Here is a 22,666-nt window from a genome sequence, read left to right on the forward strand (position 1 = left end):
CTCAGGAACTCACTATTAGCCTCGTGTGGCCTCAAACTTGTATTCCTCCTGACTTAGCCTCTTGAATACTGAAATTATAGGTATATATCACCAAACATGATTCTACAGTACCTTTTTTTCCCTTTGGTTGTGGGACTTGAACTCAGGGCCTGGGTTCTGTCCCTGAGCATTTTTGCTCAAGGCTAGTGTCTTGAGCCATAGTATCCCTTCCAGTTTTTGAATGGTTTATTGGAGATAAGAGTCTCATGGACTTTCCTACCTGGGCTAGCTTTGAACCACAATCCATAGATTGCAGCCTCCTGAGTATACACTATACCTTCCCAGGTTTTCACTTTTCCCAATAAGCTTTAGTTATTTCATAATGTAAATTCAGGTTTGTGACAAGTATCCCTTAATTTACTGGATATGGAATTCTTGGTGGGCATATCTTTCTTTTGGTACTCTGAATGCTTTAAATTCCACTGTTTGCTCACCTTTCCAGACTTTGTAAGAAATCAGCTGTTATTCTGATTGAGAATTTATTGAATATGAATCTCTTATCTTTCTACTTTTAACATTCTCTATCTACAGCATTTAACCATTAAGTGTCTAAGGAAGTTCAGGGAGCCCTTTTCTATATCTATTCATGTTTTTCATCATATATTGGATGTTATACCTTCAAATATTAGGCTCCCTTTATCCCCCCACCCTAAAATTCATCCCTTCATATAGTCTCATACTTGATAGTATCCTTTATGTCTGAGAGCCTTTGTTCACTTTCTTCATTCTCTTTTTACTCACATAGGTTAATTGCAATAAACCTGTATTGCAATTCACTCATTCTTTTCTGTTGCCTATTGAAAGCCCTGTTGAAGGGCTAGGGTTGTGTTTCAGTGGTCAAGCACTGCCTAGCATGTCTATTTCCCTAGTAACACAGAAAAAGGAAATAATGTTGAGTCTGTCTAGTAAGTTCTCACCTCAGTTATTGTATTTTACAACTCTAGAATTCCTATTTAGTTCTATTATATAATTTCTGTTTATATTTTGGCATTTATATTTGGTAAGACACATCTCTCCTATTTTCCTCTAGCTCTATAGAAATATCTAATATACAGTGGGGGGTGCATTATCAATGATATTGTTAATATTATGCATAGGTACCAACTATTTTATCAAAATTTAAGGTAGAAAAATACTTTTTATTATAAAGGAGTAGACACTTCAATCACATGGTTCTAGTTTCCACACTGTACTACACCTTTAAGATACCATTTTAGCAGGATATATCATGAGGAGGACAGAGCTCACTAGTAGACTGCCTAGTTCGCATGCAGAGGTCATGGCGAATAATGAGTAAAGAAAGAAAAAACTACCATTTATCAAGTTTTGGTATAAAATAGTGTGGCAATTTAGCTTTCATATATGTATCCAGATGTTAAAAGGTGTATTAAGCCATAAAATAGGTTATCCTGCAAATATGCCATTTCCTGGCCTCTACCAAATTTGAATACTTCCCTTGAAGTATTAGATACAGATTTACTTCCTAATTTCTCTGATAGGTCCATGTGTTTTTTTCATAGGACATAGCACAATTTGTAAATTACCTGTTTTTAAATTACTTTATGGTCTGCACCGTTTCTTCATTTTTAGCTTCACTAAGACAAATTTCTTTTTTGTTTACTATTTTATCCTCAGTATTTGGATATACATACAGAAAAAGAGACAGAGACAGAGATAGAGACAGAGACAGAATGAGTCAATTCTTTTTCAATATGAAAACCATATACAGAGGCAAAGGAGAGCGCATCTTATTGATTGTTCCATCATCTTAAATATTTTTTTTCATTTTACCAACCATGACTTAAGAGAGCTGTCAAAAACAGTTTCTATTATGTGGACCTCCAAGTAAAAAGATATCTTATCAACACAATAATTCTGAAAGTAATTGGATTGTTTGGTTCATGGATGCTATTTCCCAGAATCGAGTGCACCTTGATGTCTATTCTTGTTTATTAAGTAAAATTACTGAAAGACTTTTTCTAAAGCTTATACTGAGTTTTTCCTCTGAAAATATCTTTTATTAAATGCAGGAACAGATTGGATTCATGTTGTATTATTTCTTTTGGGACTAATAGTACATTTTCCTACTTCAGAAATTGTTTTTAAGACCACAGAAGTATCAGATTAAACTAATGTGGTGACTACATCAGGACAGCAGTATTTTATCCTAGTTTCCTTCCAAGAATCTAACTGTTAAAAATTACTGTGGTTATTTATTCTTCACTTTACAATTTATTAAATGGAGGGATCCTATTTCATTCTTCTTTCCATTTGAGTAATGATGTATGTGTGTTCTTTAACATGCAGCAGGAACAAAAAAGGTTTATATCTGAGGACTTTAGACTTGAGTCCTGTTTTAATTAGGAGGCTTTTGAGATCTAGGGGAAGGTAGCATATTGTCTTTCTGATAGCCAGGTAATATTTGCGAAACCTATCTAACTGAAGGAGTTAGAAACCCCCTTTTAGATAAGTCTAAATAAATCCTTAAATAAGTCTAGATAAATCCTTTCAGGATTTATGGCCTTTACTTTAGAGCACTCAGTGTTGATCATATTGCTGATCTCAAATGGTTTTGTCTTACACAGAAACAAATGGATATCAATGCTGCTATTCAAGCCTTGATTGAATCAAATACTGCCCTACAGATGGAGGTAATATATCTGGCTTTATTTATATTGGCAATCTCAATATGCAAATTGAATGAGGAATTTTTGGAGGCCTTTGTGAAAGTTTGCAACATTATCACCAAGGTTGTATTTTAAACAAATTAAAATACTGAAACTATTTCAAAGGATACACCATAATTAAATAGAAATATCTTCATAGGATATTTTATATAGAAAATATATTTAAAGATATTTAAATAAATATTAAATGTTTTAAATATATTAAATAAATATATTTAAAACAAAATGTGATATTCATAGGGATTTTTGATAAATTTGGTTCTGTTGAAAAAATATGTGAATTGCTCTTAATTCTTAAAATGGAATCAAGCATCATTACTCATTTCTTATTGAAACCCTAGTTATTCAATGTGTAGTATAAAAAATTATACAATAGGGCTGGGAAGGTAGCTCAGTGATAGAGCACTTGCCTTGCATGCATGAGGCCCTGGGTTTGATTCCTCAGCACCACATAAGCAGAAAAATAAAAAGCCGGAAGTGGTGCTGTGGCTCAATTGGTAAAGTGCTAGCCTTGAGCTGAAGAGCTGAGGAACAGCACCCAGGCCCAGAGTTCAGGCCCCACGACCAAACCCAAAAAAAAAAAAAAACTGGAAAAAATTATACAATAGACACAAGTCTTATGTCAGCTTAATAACCAAACTTTCACAGGGAATTTAATTTTTTATTTAGGATCAATGCTAATGGAATGTATATATATACCCATAGTTAAATATAAATTCATCTTTATAGCCTATTCTCAATTCACTGTACACAATTAAGAGTATGATGCTCTTATCCCTGATACAAATTAAGGTTTATTGTTTATCTGATTCTTGTGATGATTTGGCAGAGCTACCAGAATACTGAAATGGCTTCAATGGACTATGGTACAGAGATATTCAAAACACTGAGTTACCTTAGCAATTTACTGCACAGCCTCAAGAATCCTCTTGGCACACGAGATAACCCAGCACGAATCTGCAAAGATTTGCTCAACTGTGAATACAAAGTATCAGATGGTGAGTTCTTGATTTCCTCAGATTCTGGTGTTTAACTACATTTCATCATCATGGATGTATCTCAGGTTTGCAATGCATTTATTCCAAAGATTATTCATTTTTGGTAAAATAGCAAATGCCATTTTAATAACATCTAAACAAAAAATGCTATTGAGGAAGATATACAAAATCCTGATATCACTGCATCTGTAACCTTTGCTTATACATTGTGTTTGGAATATACCATATTAGTATTAAAAACTGACTTTGAGGTTGGTACACAGGATCATCTCTCAGTATGTGGTAGTCCAGGATCATCGAAGTCAACAACAATAAAATGTATACAGTAGCATCCCTTCTACCACACTCATTAACAATATCATTTTTACATAAAATAGAATTTATATGTGCCATGGCTTATCATCCTTAGAAATTTTGCAATCCTATGTAGCTAACTTAAATTAATGAACCAAAGATACAAAACTGAAACAACATTTAAGTAGAAGAAACTGTCCCTACTATAATAAGTTATTTTAAATTTTATTTGACCTATGGTCAACTATACAATCAATATTATATCATTCTTAGTTGAAAATCTCCAGACTTAATATATTGACCATATGCTCATTTGAAAAATAAAACTATGGTATGTCATTCTGTAACATGAATAGTGATACTAATTTTATATATTTATCATACAAATTTATATATTCTTCAAACACATCTGCCTCCAGCCTAAAAATAAGAGTTATTATATAAATATATTTATATCATTTGTACTATTAAAATATGTTAGTTAAATTTTTTATTTTAGTAAAATAATTATTTATATCGGTATAGTACTTACTTTTGATAGGTATTTCTTGTCCTAGATTAGCATAAAACTAAGATGATATTTATAATACTCCTTATAATTATAAAGATTCTTTCCCTTAATGGAGGTCATAAAATGGAACTGAAAAGAGCAAAGACATTGTAAGACATATAAAATGAGCAGGAGAGGCTGGGAATGTGGCTTAGTGATAGAATGCTAGCCTAGCATGCATGAAACCCTGGGTTAGATTCCTCAGAACCACATAAACAGAAAAAGCCAGAAGTGGCATTGTGGCTCAAGTGGTAGAGTGCTAACCTTGAGCAAAAAGAAGCTCAAGGACAGTGTTCAGGTCCTGAGTTCAAGCCCCAGGACTGGCAAAAATAAATGAATAAATAAATAAATAATAAAATTTTTAAAAAATAAAAATAAATAAACTGAGAAGGATTCCAAATGCAAGGTCTGTCTTTATTTTAAGAGAAATAGCTAAGTGATATGAATTATAGAATATGAGAAAGGCCTTTATTCTCAAATACTTTTATCACTAGGATAGTAGGGACTAGAGAGTAAAACAAAACAGGAGAGAGGGGGATATGATAGAAAGCGGGGTGGAGGTTTAGTTTTAAATGGTCAGACAAGGAATCTCCTAGCAAGTGGCACATGAATGAGATCAGAACAAGCAAGGGGATCAAGCCACAAGAAATCTAGGGAAAGCTTTCCAGACAGAAAGAACAACTGCAAAATCCCTGAGTCTGGGAGTGTAGCTAGTATGTTCTAGGCTTAGCAAGGTCAGCATGACTGGAAGACAGAACCTAAATAGAAGAGTAATGGGAAACCAGATACTTTTTTAGCAATTAGGAAACAACTAAATTTTGAGCAAAGCGATGGCATAATTTGGTCTAGGTTTTAAAAATAGTACTCTTGCAAATGTAATGAGAACAAGGGATGAAGAAGCTGGGAAACCACTGAAAAAAAGCTATTGAAATAATTTTTTCTAGAGCTAATCATAGGGAAAAGGTCTGTATTAAGGTGAAGTCATCAGTTTTTGTTGATCTATATGATATGGACTATGAAAAGAATAAAATGGCCAAAGATGAGTCTAAGATTTCCAATCTAAAATTTTCCTATGGCTAGAGAGGGAGAGGACTCCAAAAGAAGAAAATGTGGACAAAAGATTAGGAGCTGGATTTGGGATATATTTAGCTTGTGCCATCTATTAGCTATTCAAGTAAAACTGTCAAGTAGGTAACTGAATATTCTAGAAAGAGGTCAAGAGAGAGGTTACAACTTGGGGCAAAAACTCTGAAGTTATTTTTTTTTATTTTTATTTATTTTTTATTGTGAAAATACTGTACAGAGGGGTTACAATTATATGAGCAAGATAATGAGTACATTTCTTATCAATCATTGTAGCCTCCTCCTTTGTTTCCCCTTCCCATCTCTTCCCATCCTCCCCCCGCGCCCCCACCCAATCCTCCCCGCCCCCCCCCATGAAGTCATTTTTATATAAATGTTGCATAAAATCTTGGCATATTAAGAATCGCTATCACAGATGAGAAATGTCAAGCCCCTCAGGCCACATAAGGCCTGCAAAGTCATTTGGTCTGTCTCTGCCAATGCAACCACAGGGTGGACTTGAAAATCAATATATCTAGACACTTTATTCAAAGTAAGATTCAGTAAGAGATGATGTTATAAATATCCAATGGCCCTTGTCAGAAAAAGGGTTTCCCATCCCTGAAATGTAAAGAAAGAAAAGAGACTGTGCCCTAGGACTCTGTAATGTTTAGAAATTAAGAAATGAAGGTGAACTTATAAAAAAACAAACAAACTAGGAAGAAGCTGCCACAGAAGTAGGAGGAAAGCTAGATCAAAGCTGTATCCTGGAAATCCAAGAAAATATTTGGAGGAAGAATGGATGGATGGACTGGAGCAATGTCAAACAGAAAAGACTGAGCAAGGCAATTGAGATCTGGAAAGGCAGAGATCACTGATGACCTGCAACAAGAGCAGTTAAAGAGAATGGTTGTTGATAAATCTTATCAGACTGTAAGAAAAAGTGACAGAAGCCAGGCTCCAGTGGCTGAAGCTTGTAATCCTAGCTACACAGGAGGCTAAGATCTGAGGATCACAGTTTGAAACCAGTCTGGGAAGAAAAATCTGTTAGACTCTTACCTCCAATAAACTACTCAGAAAAAAAGCCAGAAGTGGCACTATGGCTCAAGTGGTAGAGTGCTAGCATTGAGCACAAAGAGGCTCAGGACCAGGACCAGCAAAAAAAAAAAAAAAAAAATTAAAAGCACAAAATAGCTAACATAGTAGTGAGGAACTTTCAAGCAAAGATTTTGAAGACAGCAAAAGTGAATCCATTACTTGAAAGTATTTTTGTCCTGGGTATGTTGAAAAGTGGGGTAGTGTTTTTTGTGGCTTCATGACACAGAAATCTGTAACCCATCAACAGGGAGGAAGGAAGATGGAAAGAGAAGAGAAATGAAATTATTGAGGAGATAGAATTGTAGATAACAACAGAGACTAGATGTGGTTTTGAAAAAAGTAAACCATGAGAATAGGAGAAAGTATAAGATCATTGGTACAAGAGTCAAGGAGGTGGGGAGGGTATAATGCAAGGCACTGAGGGGGTCAGGGATACTGAGAGTTATCACTCCCCAAGAACGAGGTCATAAACAGATTTTCTGAAAGTGACAGCAAATTAGAAGTGACAATCTTCAAAGAAAATCCTTAACAATTGCATCAGGAAAGGATAATTGGTGATACAATATGTTGATAGTAATTTCAATGTGGAATATTTTTAGACAGAATGGTCTAGGTGTGTCAAGAAAGACAGTGTCCCACCTGTAGGCACAATATTCTAGAAGCTGTGGCAAACTTGAAAAGCCTACCAAGGAAGCAGCACCTGCAGGAACCCAGAAGGTATCTTATGATACAATACTTGATCAGCATACATTGAAATAAATCATGTAGCACCAGCCAGTTCATCCTTGTACAATGTAGCACCTGAATTCAATAGCCTCTAATTCTCTAATTACAGCTTTAATTTCTTCAACCTTATACAATGTTCAAAATTCTGAATGAAAGAGACTAACATGGGTGACTATCTCTCGCTCCTTTCTTCCATATTTCAGTAGATTTGTGGTTTTCCAGATGTGTCCCCTGGACTAGATCAATTTTTGTTGAAAATACAGAATCATACTCCACTCAAGAGTTAGTGAATCAACAATTCTGGTGTGACATCCAAATATGTTATTTGACAGATCTTTTGATGCACACTAAAATTTTAAAATTCTGCAATAGAGAACAGTTTTTAATCTTTTAGCTAGCAATTCATCAAGTACACACTTTGTAGGATTGTAAGGGCTAAATAGCTATGTGCATACGATCACATAAAATGATGTTTAGCTAAATGAATTCCAAGAAATGGAAACAAGAGGGGTTTTTGTTATTTTTGTCTTTGTTTTCTCCTCCTTAGTCACAATTTTTGATTTCTGTACCTTTTATCTTGAAAGTTCGTCTGGGGAAGGGGAAGGGCATGCACAGAAATGGTGGGACAAAGGGTAAACACATGTAGCTGTGATACTCATTAGACACTAGTTGAAAATGAACTATACAACTTGTTAGGAAGGGAGGTCAGGAGGGAAAAACTGGGAGAAAAGGAGAGAAGAGGTGACAAAAGAAATATACTCATTACCTGACTTAAGTAACTTATATAACAGAGTAACCCTTCTGTACATCACCTTTACAATTTAAAAAAATCTTAAAAAAAAATAGAGGGGAAGTTTGGAAAATTAGAGGCAGAATGGAGAACCTTTATTCTGCCAAGGGCCACTTGGATATTTATAATATTTGGGGACCACGGAAAATCATCAATACAGGCAAACAGGGTACAGAAGCCTACCAGAAGCAGATGAGAAACATTCTGTCTTGTACCAAACAATTTTTAAATCCTTATATGGTCTGATGACTGATGTTACTCAGCCCCAAAGAACCTTGTGCTATTGGATAAAATGGAGGAATGGAAAAAGTATCTCAACCTGTTTTAGAAAGTGGCGTTGTATACACGTTTATCTGAACTAGGGAAGGGAAGAGGAACAACAAAATGGTGAGACAAAGGACAAAGGGGGAACCTATGCAACAGCGATACTCACATGATGATGTGTTGGAAATGATCTGTACAACTTGGGTGGGGGAGGGCAAAGAAGGAGAAAAATGTGAGAAGAGGCAGCAAGTTCGACAAGAAATACAATCACTACCTTAATTATGTAACTATAACCCTTCTGTACATCACCTTGACAATAATTTTTTTAGAAAGAAAGTGGCATTTGACAAAAAACTGTTTGATTGTATAAATGCAAGAAAGCAGAACTGCCTCATTCAATAGTTCCTGTCTTTTGTATTTGGAATGAGATGCTATTTTAATAACCTGTTATTCTGCAATTAAGATGATAGCCCAGTGCATTTCAGCTGAGTAGTTCAGCCAACTACATATATGACTTTAGTCCCCATAGTTTACTGTGCACTCAACATAGACTGGCAGGCTTATACTAGCTGTAAGCTTTCAGTGTTATCCAATTGCAAATCTGAAAGGGAAAATTCAAAAATGAGGACTGTTAATTGTACACTTTCTTTCTGAAAATAAAGTTGTATTATTTTTTAATCATCAGTGTTATCCCTAAAGAACTATTTCCTTAGAGATTTTGAAATTGTTTCTCTTTTAAACAAAATGCTTACTTTAAGTCTATAACAATATAAAATAAGTGCATAGATTCTATATGAACTTCAACTTTTCGGGGCATTAAGTGACTTGAGACAATTTTCTTTTAGTTGAGCAATAAGTTCAGAGATTCTATCATTTCAATTAAATTATTATATGTCTTTAAATTGTGAAAATAGCTCTCATTCACTTATTGAATATTGGTAAGTTTATAGTCCGTGTATTTTAACAGACAAGTCTTTAATAATATATAAGTATATATTGTTTAGCAGGAGACTGAAATGACTATGTGTTTTACTATAAATTAATAGGAAAATACTGGATTGATCCGAACCTTGGATGTGCTTCAGATGCCATTGAGGTTTTCTGCAATTTTAGTGCTGGTGGCCAGACATGTTTATCTCCTGTATCTGTAACAAAGGTATGTATTGAATATTAGAACATACATCACTAAGTTACACAGTATCTGTAAAAAATGATTTTTAAAATCCTGACCACCACTGAGTACCGGCGGCTCACACCTATAATCCTGACTCCTCAGGAAGCTGAAATCTGAGGATTGCAGTTCCAAGCTAGCCCTGGAAAAAAAAGTCTCATTAACCACACAAAAGTCCAATTAACCACACACACAAAAGTTCAATTAAACATACACACACACACACACACACACACACACACACACATACACAAAACAAAAACAAACGAGAAGTGCAACTGTGGCTCAAGTAGTAGAGCATTAGCCTTGAGCACAAAATATCAAGGATAGCACACAAGCCCAGAGTTCAAGTCCCAGGACTGACAAAATAAACTGAAACAAGTATAAAGTATAAATTTTAAGAATGAAACAAGAGTGTCCTTCATTCTTTATCATGTATGAAAAATCTAATCAAAGCAAATCTTTATATTTTGATTGTGTTTTTAAATGATTGGCTCAGCTTGGTTTATTCACTGATCTAGTTTTGTTTGTTCATTGTTTGTTGAACTAAGGGCCTGGACACTGTCCCGGAGCTACCACTCTACCACTTGAGCCACAACTCCATTTCCAACTTTTTCATGATTAATTGTAGTTAAGAGTCTCATGGACTTTCCTGCCCAAGCTGGCTTCAAATTGAGATCCTCAGATCTTAGCCTCCTTAGAGGTTAATTCCTGCTGGAATTATAGACATGAGCCACTGGCACCCACCAGATCTTTTTTTATAATTCTTTAAAAATGTGATACTTTAGCAGGTCACGGGTGGCTCATGCCTATTATCCTAGCTTAGCTACTCAGGAGGCTGAGATCTGAGGATCATGATTCAAAGACAGCCCCAGCAGGAAAGTCCATGAAAGTCTTATCTCCAATAAACCACCAGAAAAACTGGAAGTGGTCCTATGGCACAAGTGGTAGGGCAGTAACCTTGAGCTGAAGAGTGTAGGACAGCACCCAGACCCAGAGTTCAAGCACCACAACCAAAAAAACAAAAAAAAATTTTTTTGTCAGTCAAGAGGCCTCAACTCTGAGCCTGGGCTCTGTCCCTCAGCTCTTCAGCTCAAGGTGAGCGCACTATACCACTAGAGCCACAGCACCACTTTCGGCTTTTTTCTGCATATGTGGTGCTACGGAACCAAACCCAGGACCTCAGGCATGCAAGGCAAGCACTCTACCACTAAGCCATCTTCCTAGCCCCGATTTTTTATATATGCACATATATTAAAAAGTCTCTAAATATGTGCATATATAAAAAGTCTCTAAATAGCTGCTGTGTTCATAATCAGAAATCAGCTATAGTTGAGTGAAAATTACATCATCATCATTAAAAGAGGAATATTGCCACAAAACGTTACTACTTTTGGTACTGGGCACATAATAATCTACGACTGACATTCACTAGATACCTTTAAAACTACTTTCAAATGTAACCATATAAACCACCTGATAAAAATAAATGCAATTTACCTTTAGTACAAGTATTGTAACTATTTCAAAAACACCTAGTCTAGCTCTGTTCATAACACATGAAAATTAAAACTGCATTTCATTTTTTCTGATTAAACCACTTGATATATTATTAAAATTTTGTTTCTTCTGACAAAGAACAAATACAAGTGCCTATCATGGATGTTGTTCATCATTTAAAAAGCAACAGCTAAAAAGTATAGTCTCTAGCTTATTGCCCTCTCTTTCATTAAGTATAGTGTTTCCTAGTTTCATATGCCTTGACTAATTTTTCATTGAAACAAAGGAGGGAATGCTTCCATTCATAGACAAACAAACCCTGTATTTCTCATGAAGATCCATATGACACTCTTCATCCAAAATATCCACGATGTCATCTTTACTCCCTGGAGGTTTTCCCAGGAATTTTATTCCTGATGTCAAAGGAAGGGAAGGGCTCTGGGCTGTGGCAAATGTTATTATGCAAAGGAGCAGTAAGGGAACTACACTCCATATCTTCTCATGATTGAAAACGTTCTCCTGAACTGGCACTGGAGGAGGAAGCTGAGATCTGAGAGTTTTGGTTCAAACCAATCAGGACAGGAATGTCTGTGAGACTCTTGTCTCCAATTAACCACCAAAAAAGCCAGAAGTAGATCAGTGGCTTCAGTGGTAGAGCAATGGCCTTGAGTACAAAAACGTAGGGATAGCACCCAAGCCCTGAGTTCAAGTTCCAACGCAGGCAAAAAAAAAGTTCTCCCATTAATTTCATCCATAAACTCAACCTCATGAAGACTGGAATAGTGGAAAGACTTAGAATCAGAGATGGTATGCTAGTGCTACCTACAAATGACATTGAGTCACCAGAGGACCTGGTCTGTCTACCAGGCCCTAGCTAGAGAAATAAATACATTTTACTTTGAATTCTCACAACAACCCTGTGAGGTCAGTGTTAGGCTCCCTTTTACCAACAAGGAAACTAAGGCTCTGAGGTTTAATATTCTACACATTTCTGATTCTGATCTGCAAAATAAAAAGGTTGAATTACTTAAACTAATCCTTATGATTAGTCTCCCGTGTTTTCATTCTGATTTTCTCTCTTTTCCCAGAATTTTTCTTTTGTTTTCTGGTTTGTTTTTTTGACAGGGTGCTGGATTTCAAACACAGGACCAAGAGCATGCTGAGCAGAGCAGGGTCTCTATTACCCCCAGCCCATTGCAGTTTTTTTCTTTGACGCTGTTGTTTTGAGTTTAATTGGTTTTTTCCCCGTGTTATGTGCATATCCCTATTTTAATAATGCTATAGTAACAACAATAATTATATAGAGCCATAGAAATGTGTATGTCCTTAAGTATAGAAAATAGACATGCAGACCTTCTGACTGCAGTTTTTCCTTTCTTCATTTTATGAGTTAGCATTTGCTTCTGCAGTGGTTCAATTTAATTCATTCAATAAACATTTATTGATGAGTCACTATTTAGAGTTACTTTAGGGACTAGTGACACAAAGAAAAAATTCTCTTAACGGTTACAGGCTTTCAGTTTAAATTACTGAATTACGTTATTATTGCAACTTTTTAACTTCCAAAGTTAATAGATTTTCTTTGTAAATCATGCAAATAAAAATCTCAAATGAAGGACTAGCAGAATTTCCTAGTTTTGTGACAAATGGATTAAAGTATTAAGCTAAAGCAAATTATTGTGTGTAGTAATCTAATGGTATGTTGGAGCCACTCTTTCAGGCTCAGGAGGCAGACTTTCTCCAAGTCCATGATCAGTGGCATCGTCCAGCAGTATGAAAGCTATGGTGGGCGTGTTTCTACTATGGAAGTCAGAAAATGCTGTAAATCATGTTTGCACATACACACACAAACAAAATCTTTAACAGTGGTTAAATATTTACCAACACACCACCGACTGGGAACTTACATTCTAAGTAGTTTTCTCAGGCTAACTTTCCACATATTTCCCCAAACTAAAAATTTCTAAAGTGCCATATTTTATAACCTGAATATTATTTCCATGTCATTAGTTGGAGTTCGGTGTTGGGAAAGTTCAGATGAACTTCCTTCATTTATTGAGCTCAGAAGCCACCCATGTCATCACTATTCACTGTCTGAATGACTCAAGGTGGACAAATGCACAAACAAATGGCCCAGGATTGCCTATTGGTTTCAAAGGATGGAATGGTCAGATTTTTGAGGAAAACACTCTACTTGAACCTAAAGTGCTTTCAGATGACTGCAAGGTAAGATAAGGGTGCTTTGGGAATCACTCAATCTGACTTAAAGTTGAGAAAAGTGTAAATTACAACAGTAAGACTTTAATTTCAAAATATAGAAAGATGTTAAGTTTTTATATGTCTATCATAACCATTCTTTTTCAAAATCAATTATTTTCTTATATTTTGTCAACTTTTGCTAAACCAGCTGGTTACTTTTACATGCATAAAATACATTTTAGTTAAATTCTATTCTTATGAAATGATTATGTCTGCATGTATAGATAAACAATATGTATATATATATGTTTATATATTCTCATGGCTCTAGTTACATCTTATCACTGCATGGAAGACAAGTTATAGAGGCAAGTTTTTTTTTCATATTGCTAGACTCTGTATTATTAAGTATAAATATAGTTGTAAATTGACTGGCTCAATTAGTATTTTAAGTTTAGCTAAGTTTTTCTTATTAAAGGAATGGATATTAGGGAAAAATCCATAATATTAAAACTTAGTTTCATAAAACAAATAGTACCTACCTATAGTCAATAAAGTCTGGCCCATCATCTGTTTTAGGAAACAAATACAGATAAATTCATTTATCTACTTATTATTTGTAGCTATCATTAAAACCTAAGCTATTTTGTCTTTGGTTTGAGGGCTTGAATGCATGCTGCCTATGCAAGCAGCTATACCACTTGAGCCATGCCACGGTCCTTTTTGTTCTTGTTTTTTTAAGTAGGGTCTCATGCTTTTGCCCAGACTAGCCTTACACTATAATCCTCCATCCTAGTAGCTGGTATTATAGACATAAATCACCATGCCTGGCCCCTGTCTGGTATTTAGAGAAGACTTTTGTAACCCTGTTAGAGAGAATAGCATTATCTACTTCTTGTATCAATCATTAGTTACTTGTTACCTAAGTAACTTAATCATTAGTTACTTAATCATTAGTTACTTAAGTAGCTTCATTTCCTGCCCTTGTGAAGTATGAAGCTTATAACACTTTATTTCCAAACAGTATTTGGGGATTAAAAATCTTAAGTAAATAATCCTAAGTATCTGACTCCTATTCTCTGTATTTGAAGAGGTCAGCATCACCAACAAATTCCTATAGCATATAATCTTCCCTCTCCAACTAGGTTTATAAACTGCTTCAGAAGGTAGAATTAATTTCCTAACCTGTATATTTCCTAAACTCTATAAGAATAGTAATTTTTTTTCTATTTTTCATTTACGCCAACATATATGCTCAGTAGATATTACTTGAAAGATGTAATGACCTAATAATATTACACAAAGAATTCTAGGTCTACTTATCATGCCAAGCTTATGACACTAGAGAAATTACTGATTTTCAATGAGTTTCCACAATCTTAGTTTTAATTTAAAATTTATACATTAAATAATCTATAAAAATCCTCAAACTTTAAAGTTCATTCTGTAACAATGCTGTAAGTGAACTTCTGAATAAAAAGTATCATAAATGTTTTCCCTATTTTGTTTTGTTAAATCTTCCTCAGAGGACATTTTTTATGTTTTGTTTCCATTGAGTTTATCAGTACAGAGAATATACTGATATGAGAGACTTAAAGAAATAGGAAAACTATATAAATGAAAAGCCACCAAATGAAAAAAATAAGTAAATGATGAGATGATTCTGGTAATTTCTACCTACACATGGGAGTTTAGATAACTCATTCCTTTTCACCCAAGAAAAATGTCTGCCTTAAAGAATTAGTCAGGGGCTGGGAAGGTGGCTCAGTGGTAGAGCACTTGCCTTGCATGCCTGAGGCCCTGGGTTCGATTCCTCAGCACCACATAAGCAGAAAAAGCTGGAAGTGGCGCTGTGGCTCAAGTGGTAGAGCACTAGCCTTGAGCTGAAGAGCTGAGTAACAGCGCCCAGGCCCAGAGTTCAGGCCCCACAACCGGACCCCCCCCCCCCAAAAAAAAAGAATTAGTCAAAAACAGAGTAACAGAGAACAGATGGGCTTATTCATTTTAGGAATAGTGTAGACTTTTAATTCATATCTGGTATGAAGATCCATATAAGACACAAGCAAATCAACTAGCATTAGACTGTGGACATGAAAAATAAAAAGCAATGCAATTAAAAATAAATGAACAGGTGCAGGTTTCCAGTTTTTTATAGTAATTATTACCATATGTTGAGCACTATTTCAAATACTTTCTATGGTCTTTAAACCTTAAATCCACATATCTATGAAGAGCATTATCTGCTAAGGAGGACTGCTACACAAATGTTACATCTGACAGAATTTTGTTCTTATTTTACAGATTCAGGATGGCAGCTGGCATAAGGCAAAGTTCCTTTTTCACACCCAGGACCCTAATCAACTCCCAGTAGTTGAAATACAAAAACTTCCTCATCTCAAAACAGAACGAAAATATTACATTGAAAGCAGTTCTGTATGCTTTCTCTAGTCTCTGGATTCGTTTAGAATTCATACTGTTGGCCAGGTAATTGCTACAGAGAGAAAAATATAGACAGAATGATGCTGTCATTCATTATGAAATGCACAAAATAAAGACATTGGCTAAATCTTAAAGAATCTCAGGAAGAAAAGACTTCCTCCTAAAAAGGAGAAAAGGCATTTTTAAAAGATTATGATTGATAAAGTATTTAATTCTTTAAAAAAAATTTATTGACCTGAACTTTTTTTAAAGAATTCCTTAGTTGTTTATAAACTTGGAATTTTTCAGGGTAATTCTATATTTTTTTGTCTGAGAGCAAACTACCCATTAGACAGCTGGAGATACAGAACACTGTGGAGCAATACTGGCTAATGCTCCCAAATGTGCAATGTTTCTGTCTAAAAATTGTAAGCCACAGTCTAATATGTCTCATTTTCCCAAACACTAAGCTGTATTCAGGTCCCCCATGGGCATGTACATCTTAGCTGATGGTACACTACCTCTTATGTGTTGCCGTTTTGTGTTGCTTGGTGCTCTTTCTAAACAAGGTACTTGTGGCTTTCATAATCTATTTTATTTCTTTTTGCATCTTTGTCATTAAGAGTGTATGTACTGGTTACATCAAGATATGTTTCGATGTTAGTACTTATTTACTTTTTTCAGTCCCACATACTTAGTAACAAATAAAACAATTATTTATGTGAAGTTGTTGTTTTATTTTAAAATTCTCTTCATACATATGGAATTAAAGCCAGGCCATTGTTACCTACACGTATACACAAAAGAATAGGGGATTTTCTTTTGTTTTTGTTTTATCTTTTAAGTTGTTGTAAAAAAAATACTTTAGGCCAGCTACATCAGTAGTAGGTTTAAGTTACAAGTTAGAGGTTGTGATATATTGTTATAAAAATCCATGATCATCTGGAATGATATTTTGTGTATATATTTTGTAAAGTTTTAATTCAGCAAATATTTTGAAATTGCTGCTGTTTTAAATTATAAAACACTTATTTCTGCTTTGTAGGAAATATATGTGGTGTAGGAGTCATTGATTTTAATTGTTCTTAGTTTTAATGTATTGGTACTAAAAAGAAATTTATTTTACCAGTCTTCAAAGAAACATCCAGGAAAAAAAATCTTTTGCCACTGGGCTCAACCAGTTCATTCAGTCTTCCCTTGTTTTCAGAGAACTACTAACTCAATTTAAAAGAAAATATTATATATCTTGCTATATTGAAAAGCATGCTTATCTCTTATAAACATACCTTTAGTCACAGCAAACCACAGTTACTTGTCTATAATTAAAAATGTGTTCTAAATCGTTCTGGTGTTATTTGTTTTATTTGGTTACCATAGGCTTCTATTACTTTTGATAACCCCTTTGATATTTTATACTCTCTCTCTATATATAGATATAGATAGATATATCTATCTATATCTAGATAGATAGATAGATCTATATCTATATATATGCGTTAATAGAAAGTATCTGTTAATGTAAAGCTACAAAAGACTATCTGGTCTATTTTTCAATTTTTACAAAATAAGGCCATAATATAGAAATAAACTTTACCAAGATGGTCAAATGACTTCCAACAATGGTGTCAACACTATGCAGTGGAGAAAAAAAAGTCTATTTAGCAAATAGGCCTGAGGAAACTGCAAAAGAAGTTAGACTTTTCTTACCTTACATCTAATAAAAAATTAAACTGAAAAGGAATCAAATATCTATATGTCAAAGTGAAAATTCTAAAACTATTAGAAGAAAAATTGGAAAAAATTTTCATGATATTGAATTTCACAATGATTTCTTATAATAACACCCAAAACAGTCAACTAGAGAAAATGATAAATTCAACTACATTGAAAAAACTTGTACATTAAAGGATACTATCAAGAAAGTAGAATCAGGGCTGGGAAGGTGGCTTAGTGATAGAGTGCTCACCTTGCATGCATGAGGCCCTGGGTTCGATTCCTCCACATAAGCAGAAAAAGCTGAAGTGGTGCTGTGGCTCAAGTGGTACAGTGCTAGCCTTGAGCTGAAGAGCTGAGGGATAGCACCCAGGCCTAGAGTTCAGGCCCATGATGGAGGGGAAGAAGGGGGAGGGGAAGGAGGGGGGAGGGAGAGGAGGGGGAGGAGGAAAGAGAAAGAAAGTAGAATCTAAGCCAGGCACCTAAACTACTCTGGAAGCTGAGAACTGGAGGCTGTGGTTCAAAGCCAGCCCAGGAAAAAAAGCCCATGAGACATTTATCTTCATTTAACCACCAAAAAGCCAAAAGTAGAGCTATGGCCCAAGGTATACAGCACTAGCCTTGAGCAAAAATGCTCAGGGACAGTGACCAAGCATTGATTTCAGGTCCAGGACTAGTGCAAAAACAGGGAGGGAGGAAGGGAGGGAGGGAGGGAGGAAGGAAGGAAAGGAAGGAAGGAAGAAAGGAAGGAAGGAAGGAAGGAAGGAAGGAAGGAAGGAAGGAAGGAAGGAAGGAAGGAAGGAAGGAGAGAGAAAGGAAGATGAAGGAAGGAAGGAGAAAGGAAGGAAAGAAGGAAGAAGGGAAAGAGAGAGGAATCTGATGCTAATTCCTGGTTGTTAGTGTCAGAGTTGAATTGAATTTTTGGACATCCAAGTTGGTGTCTGAAAAATTAGTTGTACTAGAAAATACCTTAGAATTATACCCATTAGGATGGTTGTTATGTGAAGAATATATGCATGAAGAGAGAAAATAAAAATAATTCACAAAGAAATCAAAAGCTCTATGCATAGCTGATAGAAATATAAAATGCTAGGGCACTGTGGAAAACAGTGGCAGTTCCATATCATCCAACAATTTTATTTCTAGGTGTATACCCAAAAGAACTGAAAGCAGGGACTCAAATAGGTACCCCTACACCAGTATTGATAGAAGCATTAGTCACAATAGCTCAGAGGTAGAAACAGCCCAAAAAATAATCTACACATGAATGGATAAGCAAAATATAGTATGTTCACACAGTAGAATATTGTTCAGCCTTTTGAAACAATAAAATGCTGATATATGCTAAACTATGAATAAACGTTCAAAATACTAAGTCAAGTGATACTAATCCACACATAAAATGACAAATATTGCAAGATTCCATTCATGTTTCAATTTATTCCCTTGAGATTACAAGAGGCAGGAACAGGAAGGGAATTAGCTAATTCCCTTCCTATTCCTCTGGGATGATAACCAAGTTCTAGAGATGGCTGTGTAAAGAAATGTGCCAGTGCCACTGATTAAAATAATTGATCTTGTTATGTATGTTTTATGTATAATTTAAAATAAGGGGTACAGCAAAGATGTCAGATTGCCTGTTTGAAGAAGATTAAAGTGTTTTTAGAGATTGATTCTAAATGAAAAGACCATATATCTATATTTAGTTTCATAGATACATGCATCTAGTTTCAGTCTATGTGCTAAACTTTCTATTCCAAAAGTAATAATTTTGTTCAGCGACATGGTATTTCTAGATAATATTTAAGAAATATATCTAGGCCAGCTACTTAAGAGGTGGACACTGGAGGGTTGGATTGCAGTTCCGGGCCAGTTTGCACAAGCAGCCCTAGACCGTGTCTAAAAATAAACTAAAACAAAAAAGAGGAGGTGGGGATGGGGGCATGGCTAAAGTGGTAGAGCACTTGCTAGAGCAGGAAGCTCAGAGTTCAAGTCCCCATTACCACCAGACACAAAAAGAATTTTATAGAGAGAGAACAGAAAAACTATGTTTTTAAGTGTGTCTTGAAATACTAAATTTAAAGCACATCAAATTAAACATAAATGTTTAGCACCGTGATAAAGAACATTCTGAAGACTAGTGTGTGGTTAGGTTATATTATCCATTGTCTCAGTTTCCTCACTGTTAAATGAAGAAAGTAAAAATACTTATTTCATTTGGTTGTTGAATGGATTCAAAAATTAAGCATGGAAATTTACTTAACAATGCCTGACACAAAGTAACCATTCTGCAAACATTGATTGCTATTCATCATCATCATCATCATCATCAAAGATTTGATTGTTCTATGATAAGTATCACCAAAGAAGTCGGTTTTTAATACCTTAATGAAATTATTTATCTGTTTCAATAAGGATACAGGTTGACCCATTGTTGCAATGAGATGTACAAGACACTATGTTGAAAACTGGAAGGGGGGGAGTTGGAGAGGCGGGGAAAGGATGGTAAGGGAAAAACAAAGGAGAGGTAACAATGTTGGATAGGAAGTGAACTCATTGCCTTATTCATGTAATTGTAACTCCTCTGTACAGTATCTTTACAATAAATATATATATAATAAATGAAGAAAAGAAAAATAAATAAATAAGAAATTATCTGTTCTAAAGGCATGCCATCCCCATAATGTTTTATAAATGCATATATTGAATATAAACCTTCTTTTAAAATGTAGTGTATATATACTTTATATATATTAAACTTACATATATATAAAACTGAAAATTGTACCTAGCTTTTCTCCTCATTCTTGTATAATAATTTAGAAATTATTGTGGTCCTCATAAGTATCACAGGTAATTTCTATCCTATAAAACCATAGAAGGAAATGATACTTAAAGGCAGGAAATCTGATTCATCTCACCCTTCCCACTCAATGTTTTGGTTACTTGGAAGATGACACTAATTGTTTCCCTATCTCTAAGGAAAGGTATTTGTTGTTTTTTTTCTTTTTTTTTTTTTTTTACAAGAGGCAGAAATGTTTAAATATCTTATTTATTGCAGATTCACCTGTTTGTTTCCCATTTTCCTTTCTGTGTCATTTGTTGCATGCAGCTAACCAGGTAATAAATTGATCAATGAAGTGAGAAAGGGAAGAAAGAGACCATCCCTAATTTTTAGCATTTGCTCATTTCTATGGTGTAAATACTCTTACTGAGGTGATTTAATGCTATAAATCTGACATTAACTAAACACAGAGATAGAAAGAAATGCATACAGTTCCTCTGACAAACTATCCAAGCCAGCTCCAGAACACCATTACTTGCATCAACCTGTTATATTACTCTGTCATTATAAAGTGTCCCTTTTCGCTTTAACAATCTTATTTGCTTTAATGTTTATTTTTTTACTATTAGTATAATTTCACCAGTTTTCTTTTGGCTAGTGTCTTTCTGGCATTTTTTTGTCCTTTTACTTTTTAACCTTTCTCCATAGTTATGTGGGGGTTCTGCTTGTTTGCTTGTACCGAGTGGTATTCTATGCAAGCTATGCAAGTACATTTACACTTGAGTCATGCCCTCATTCTTCTTTATTTTTCTTTTGAGATAAGGGTCTCACTAGTTTTGCGTAGGCTGGCCACGAATCCCCAATCCCCTTGACTCTCAACTCCCTGTGATTACAAGCATAGACCACTAATGCCTAGCTATAGCTGTGTTTTTACTCTTAGCCCACTTTATTAATTTTAAACTTATTTAGAGTATTTAGTTAGCAACTTAGTGCAATTAATATATTTAGATTTAAAACTGTTAAATGAGTACTTTTTTCATTTTCTTGTCTTTAATTTGTTTCTCCCCACCCTCTTCCATCTCTTTTCTTCCTCAGTTGTGTTAGTAACATATTTTTATCATTATTTTCCCCATTTTGGGTTTTTGTGTTAAATTATTTTTTAGCTTTTTAATAAAGAAATAAAAAAGGCCTAAAGACCAAAACATCTTTGACTTTATAGAAGATATATAATTAGTATTTTTCCACAGTTACTGCACTTTTATTTCATTCATCTCTCTCTGACTTGAGGGTATTATTTTTCATTACTTTTTTTTTTCTGGTACTTAGTCTTGAACTTAGGTCCTCAAGCTCTTACTTGGCCTCTTCAATCACAACTGGCTCCAAATCTTGATTCTCAAATCTCAATCACCTAAGTAGCTAGGATTATAAGCAAAAGATATGGGCACCAGGCTGTAATGTTTTTGTTGTGTATGTAGGTAAAACTTTGCAGGATATTGTTATTTAGTAATATACTGAAAAAAATGTTTCAGTATAAAATATGTACCCTATCTTCCTTAATTATAATACTTTCATTAGAGATAATTTACTTTCTACTACTTCCCGGGAAGTATTATTTTTAATGTGAATATACTAGTAATAAAAATCTCTCACTTTTTTATTTGCCTAAAAACACATCTATCTGTCCACAGGATATTTTTTCCTTATCTCTATAGTAGTCCAGATTTCTATTTACTTCCTTGTAAAGATGTTATTTCATTGTCCTCTAGCTTCCGTCATTTGTGTTACCAGCTTTAAGTTTTATATTTGCTTATTTGATAATATTGTGTCTCTTCACTTTTAATATTATTTTGCCCATTGTTTTTTAGTTGTTGTACTACTGTGTAGGTGGATTATATTTCTCTGTAATTATTTACTTGAGATTTAAAGTGCTTTGGAAAGCTGTTACTTAATTTCTCCAGTAAGATTCAATAAGTTTTTGCACAAGATTTCTTCAAATATTACTGTAGGTATTTGTTCTTTCTTTCTGCAACTTGGATTACACATATTTCAGACATATTTATGTTGTCACATATATATTCTATGCTCTTATCAATATACTTTCTCTTCTCTCTTTTCAAACATGTTTATCTCATTGCTAACCTTACTTGTCCTTCTGTCATTTTCTTTATATTTGCTTGTCTAATGAGATGTCTCACCAATCTCTGAATTCTTAATTTTACATACATAAGAATTATATCATTTCATGGATTCCGATTCCTTAGGGAAATTTTCCATCTTATATATAAAATCATAACTGACTGAAACTCCTTAGCTGATTATCCCAATACCTGTATATTGTAAAAAAACAAAAACAAAAAAAACTACTCAGATTG

General features: G+C 34.5%; 1 protein-coding gene across 1 annotated transcript in view; it reads left to right on the plus strand.

Moving 5' to 3' along the window:
- Window positions 1–16,001, plus strand: part of Col24a1 (collagen type XXIV alpha 1 chain) — a 305,980-nt gene extending 289,979 nt beyond the window's left edge. Inside the window, exons 56-60 of the mRNA XM_042685239.1 lie at window positions 2,625–2,690; window positions 3,556–3,724; window positions 9,555–9,664; window positions 13,190–13,405; window positions 15,680–16,001. Of these exons, the coding sequence (XP_042541173.1) occupies window positions 2,625–2,690; window positions 3,556–3,724; window positions 9,555–9,664; window positions 13,190–13,405; window positions 15,680–15,826 (708 nt within the window). The 3' untranslated portion in view covers window positions 15,827–16,001. The remainder of the gene's footprint in view (window positions 1–2,624; window positions 2,691–3,555; window positions 3,725–9,554; window positions 9,665–13,189; window positions 13,406–15,679) is intronic.
- Window positions 16,002–22,666: the final 6,665 nt, after the last annotated feature.

This window comes from Dipodomys spectabilis, unplaced genomic scaffold (assembly GCF_019054845.1).
Source record: "Dipodomys spectabilis isolate Male_0828 unplaced genomic scaffold, ASM1905484v1 ptg000002l, whole genome shotgun sequence".
Classification (NCBI taxonomy): Eukaryota; Metazoa; Chordata; class Mammalia; order Rodentia; family Heteromyidae; genus Dipodomys; species Dipodomys spectabilis.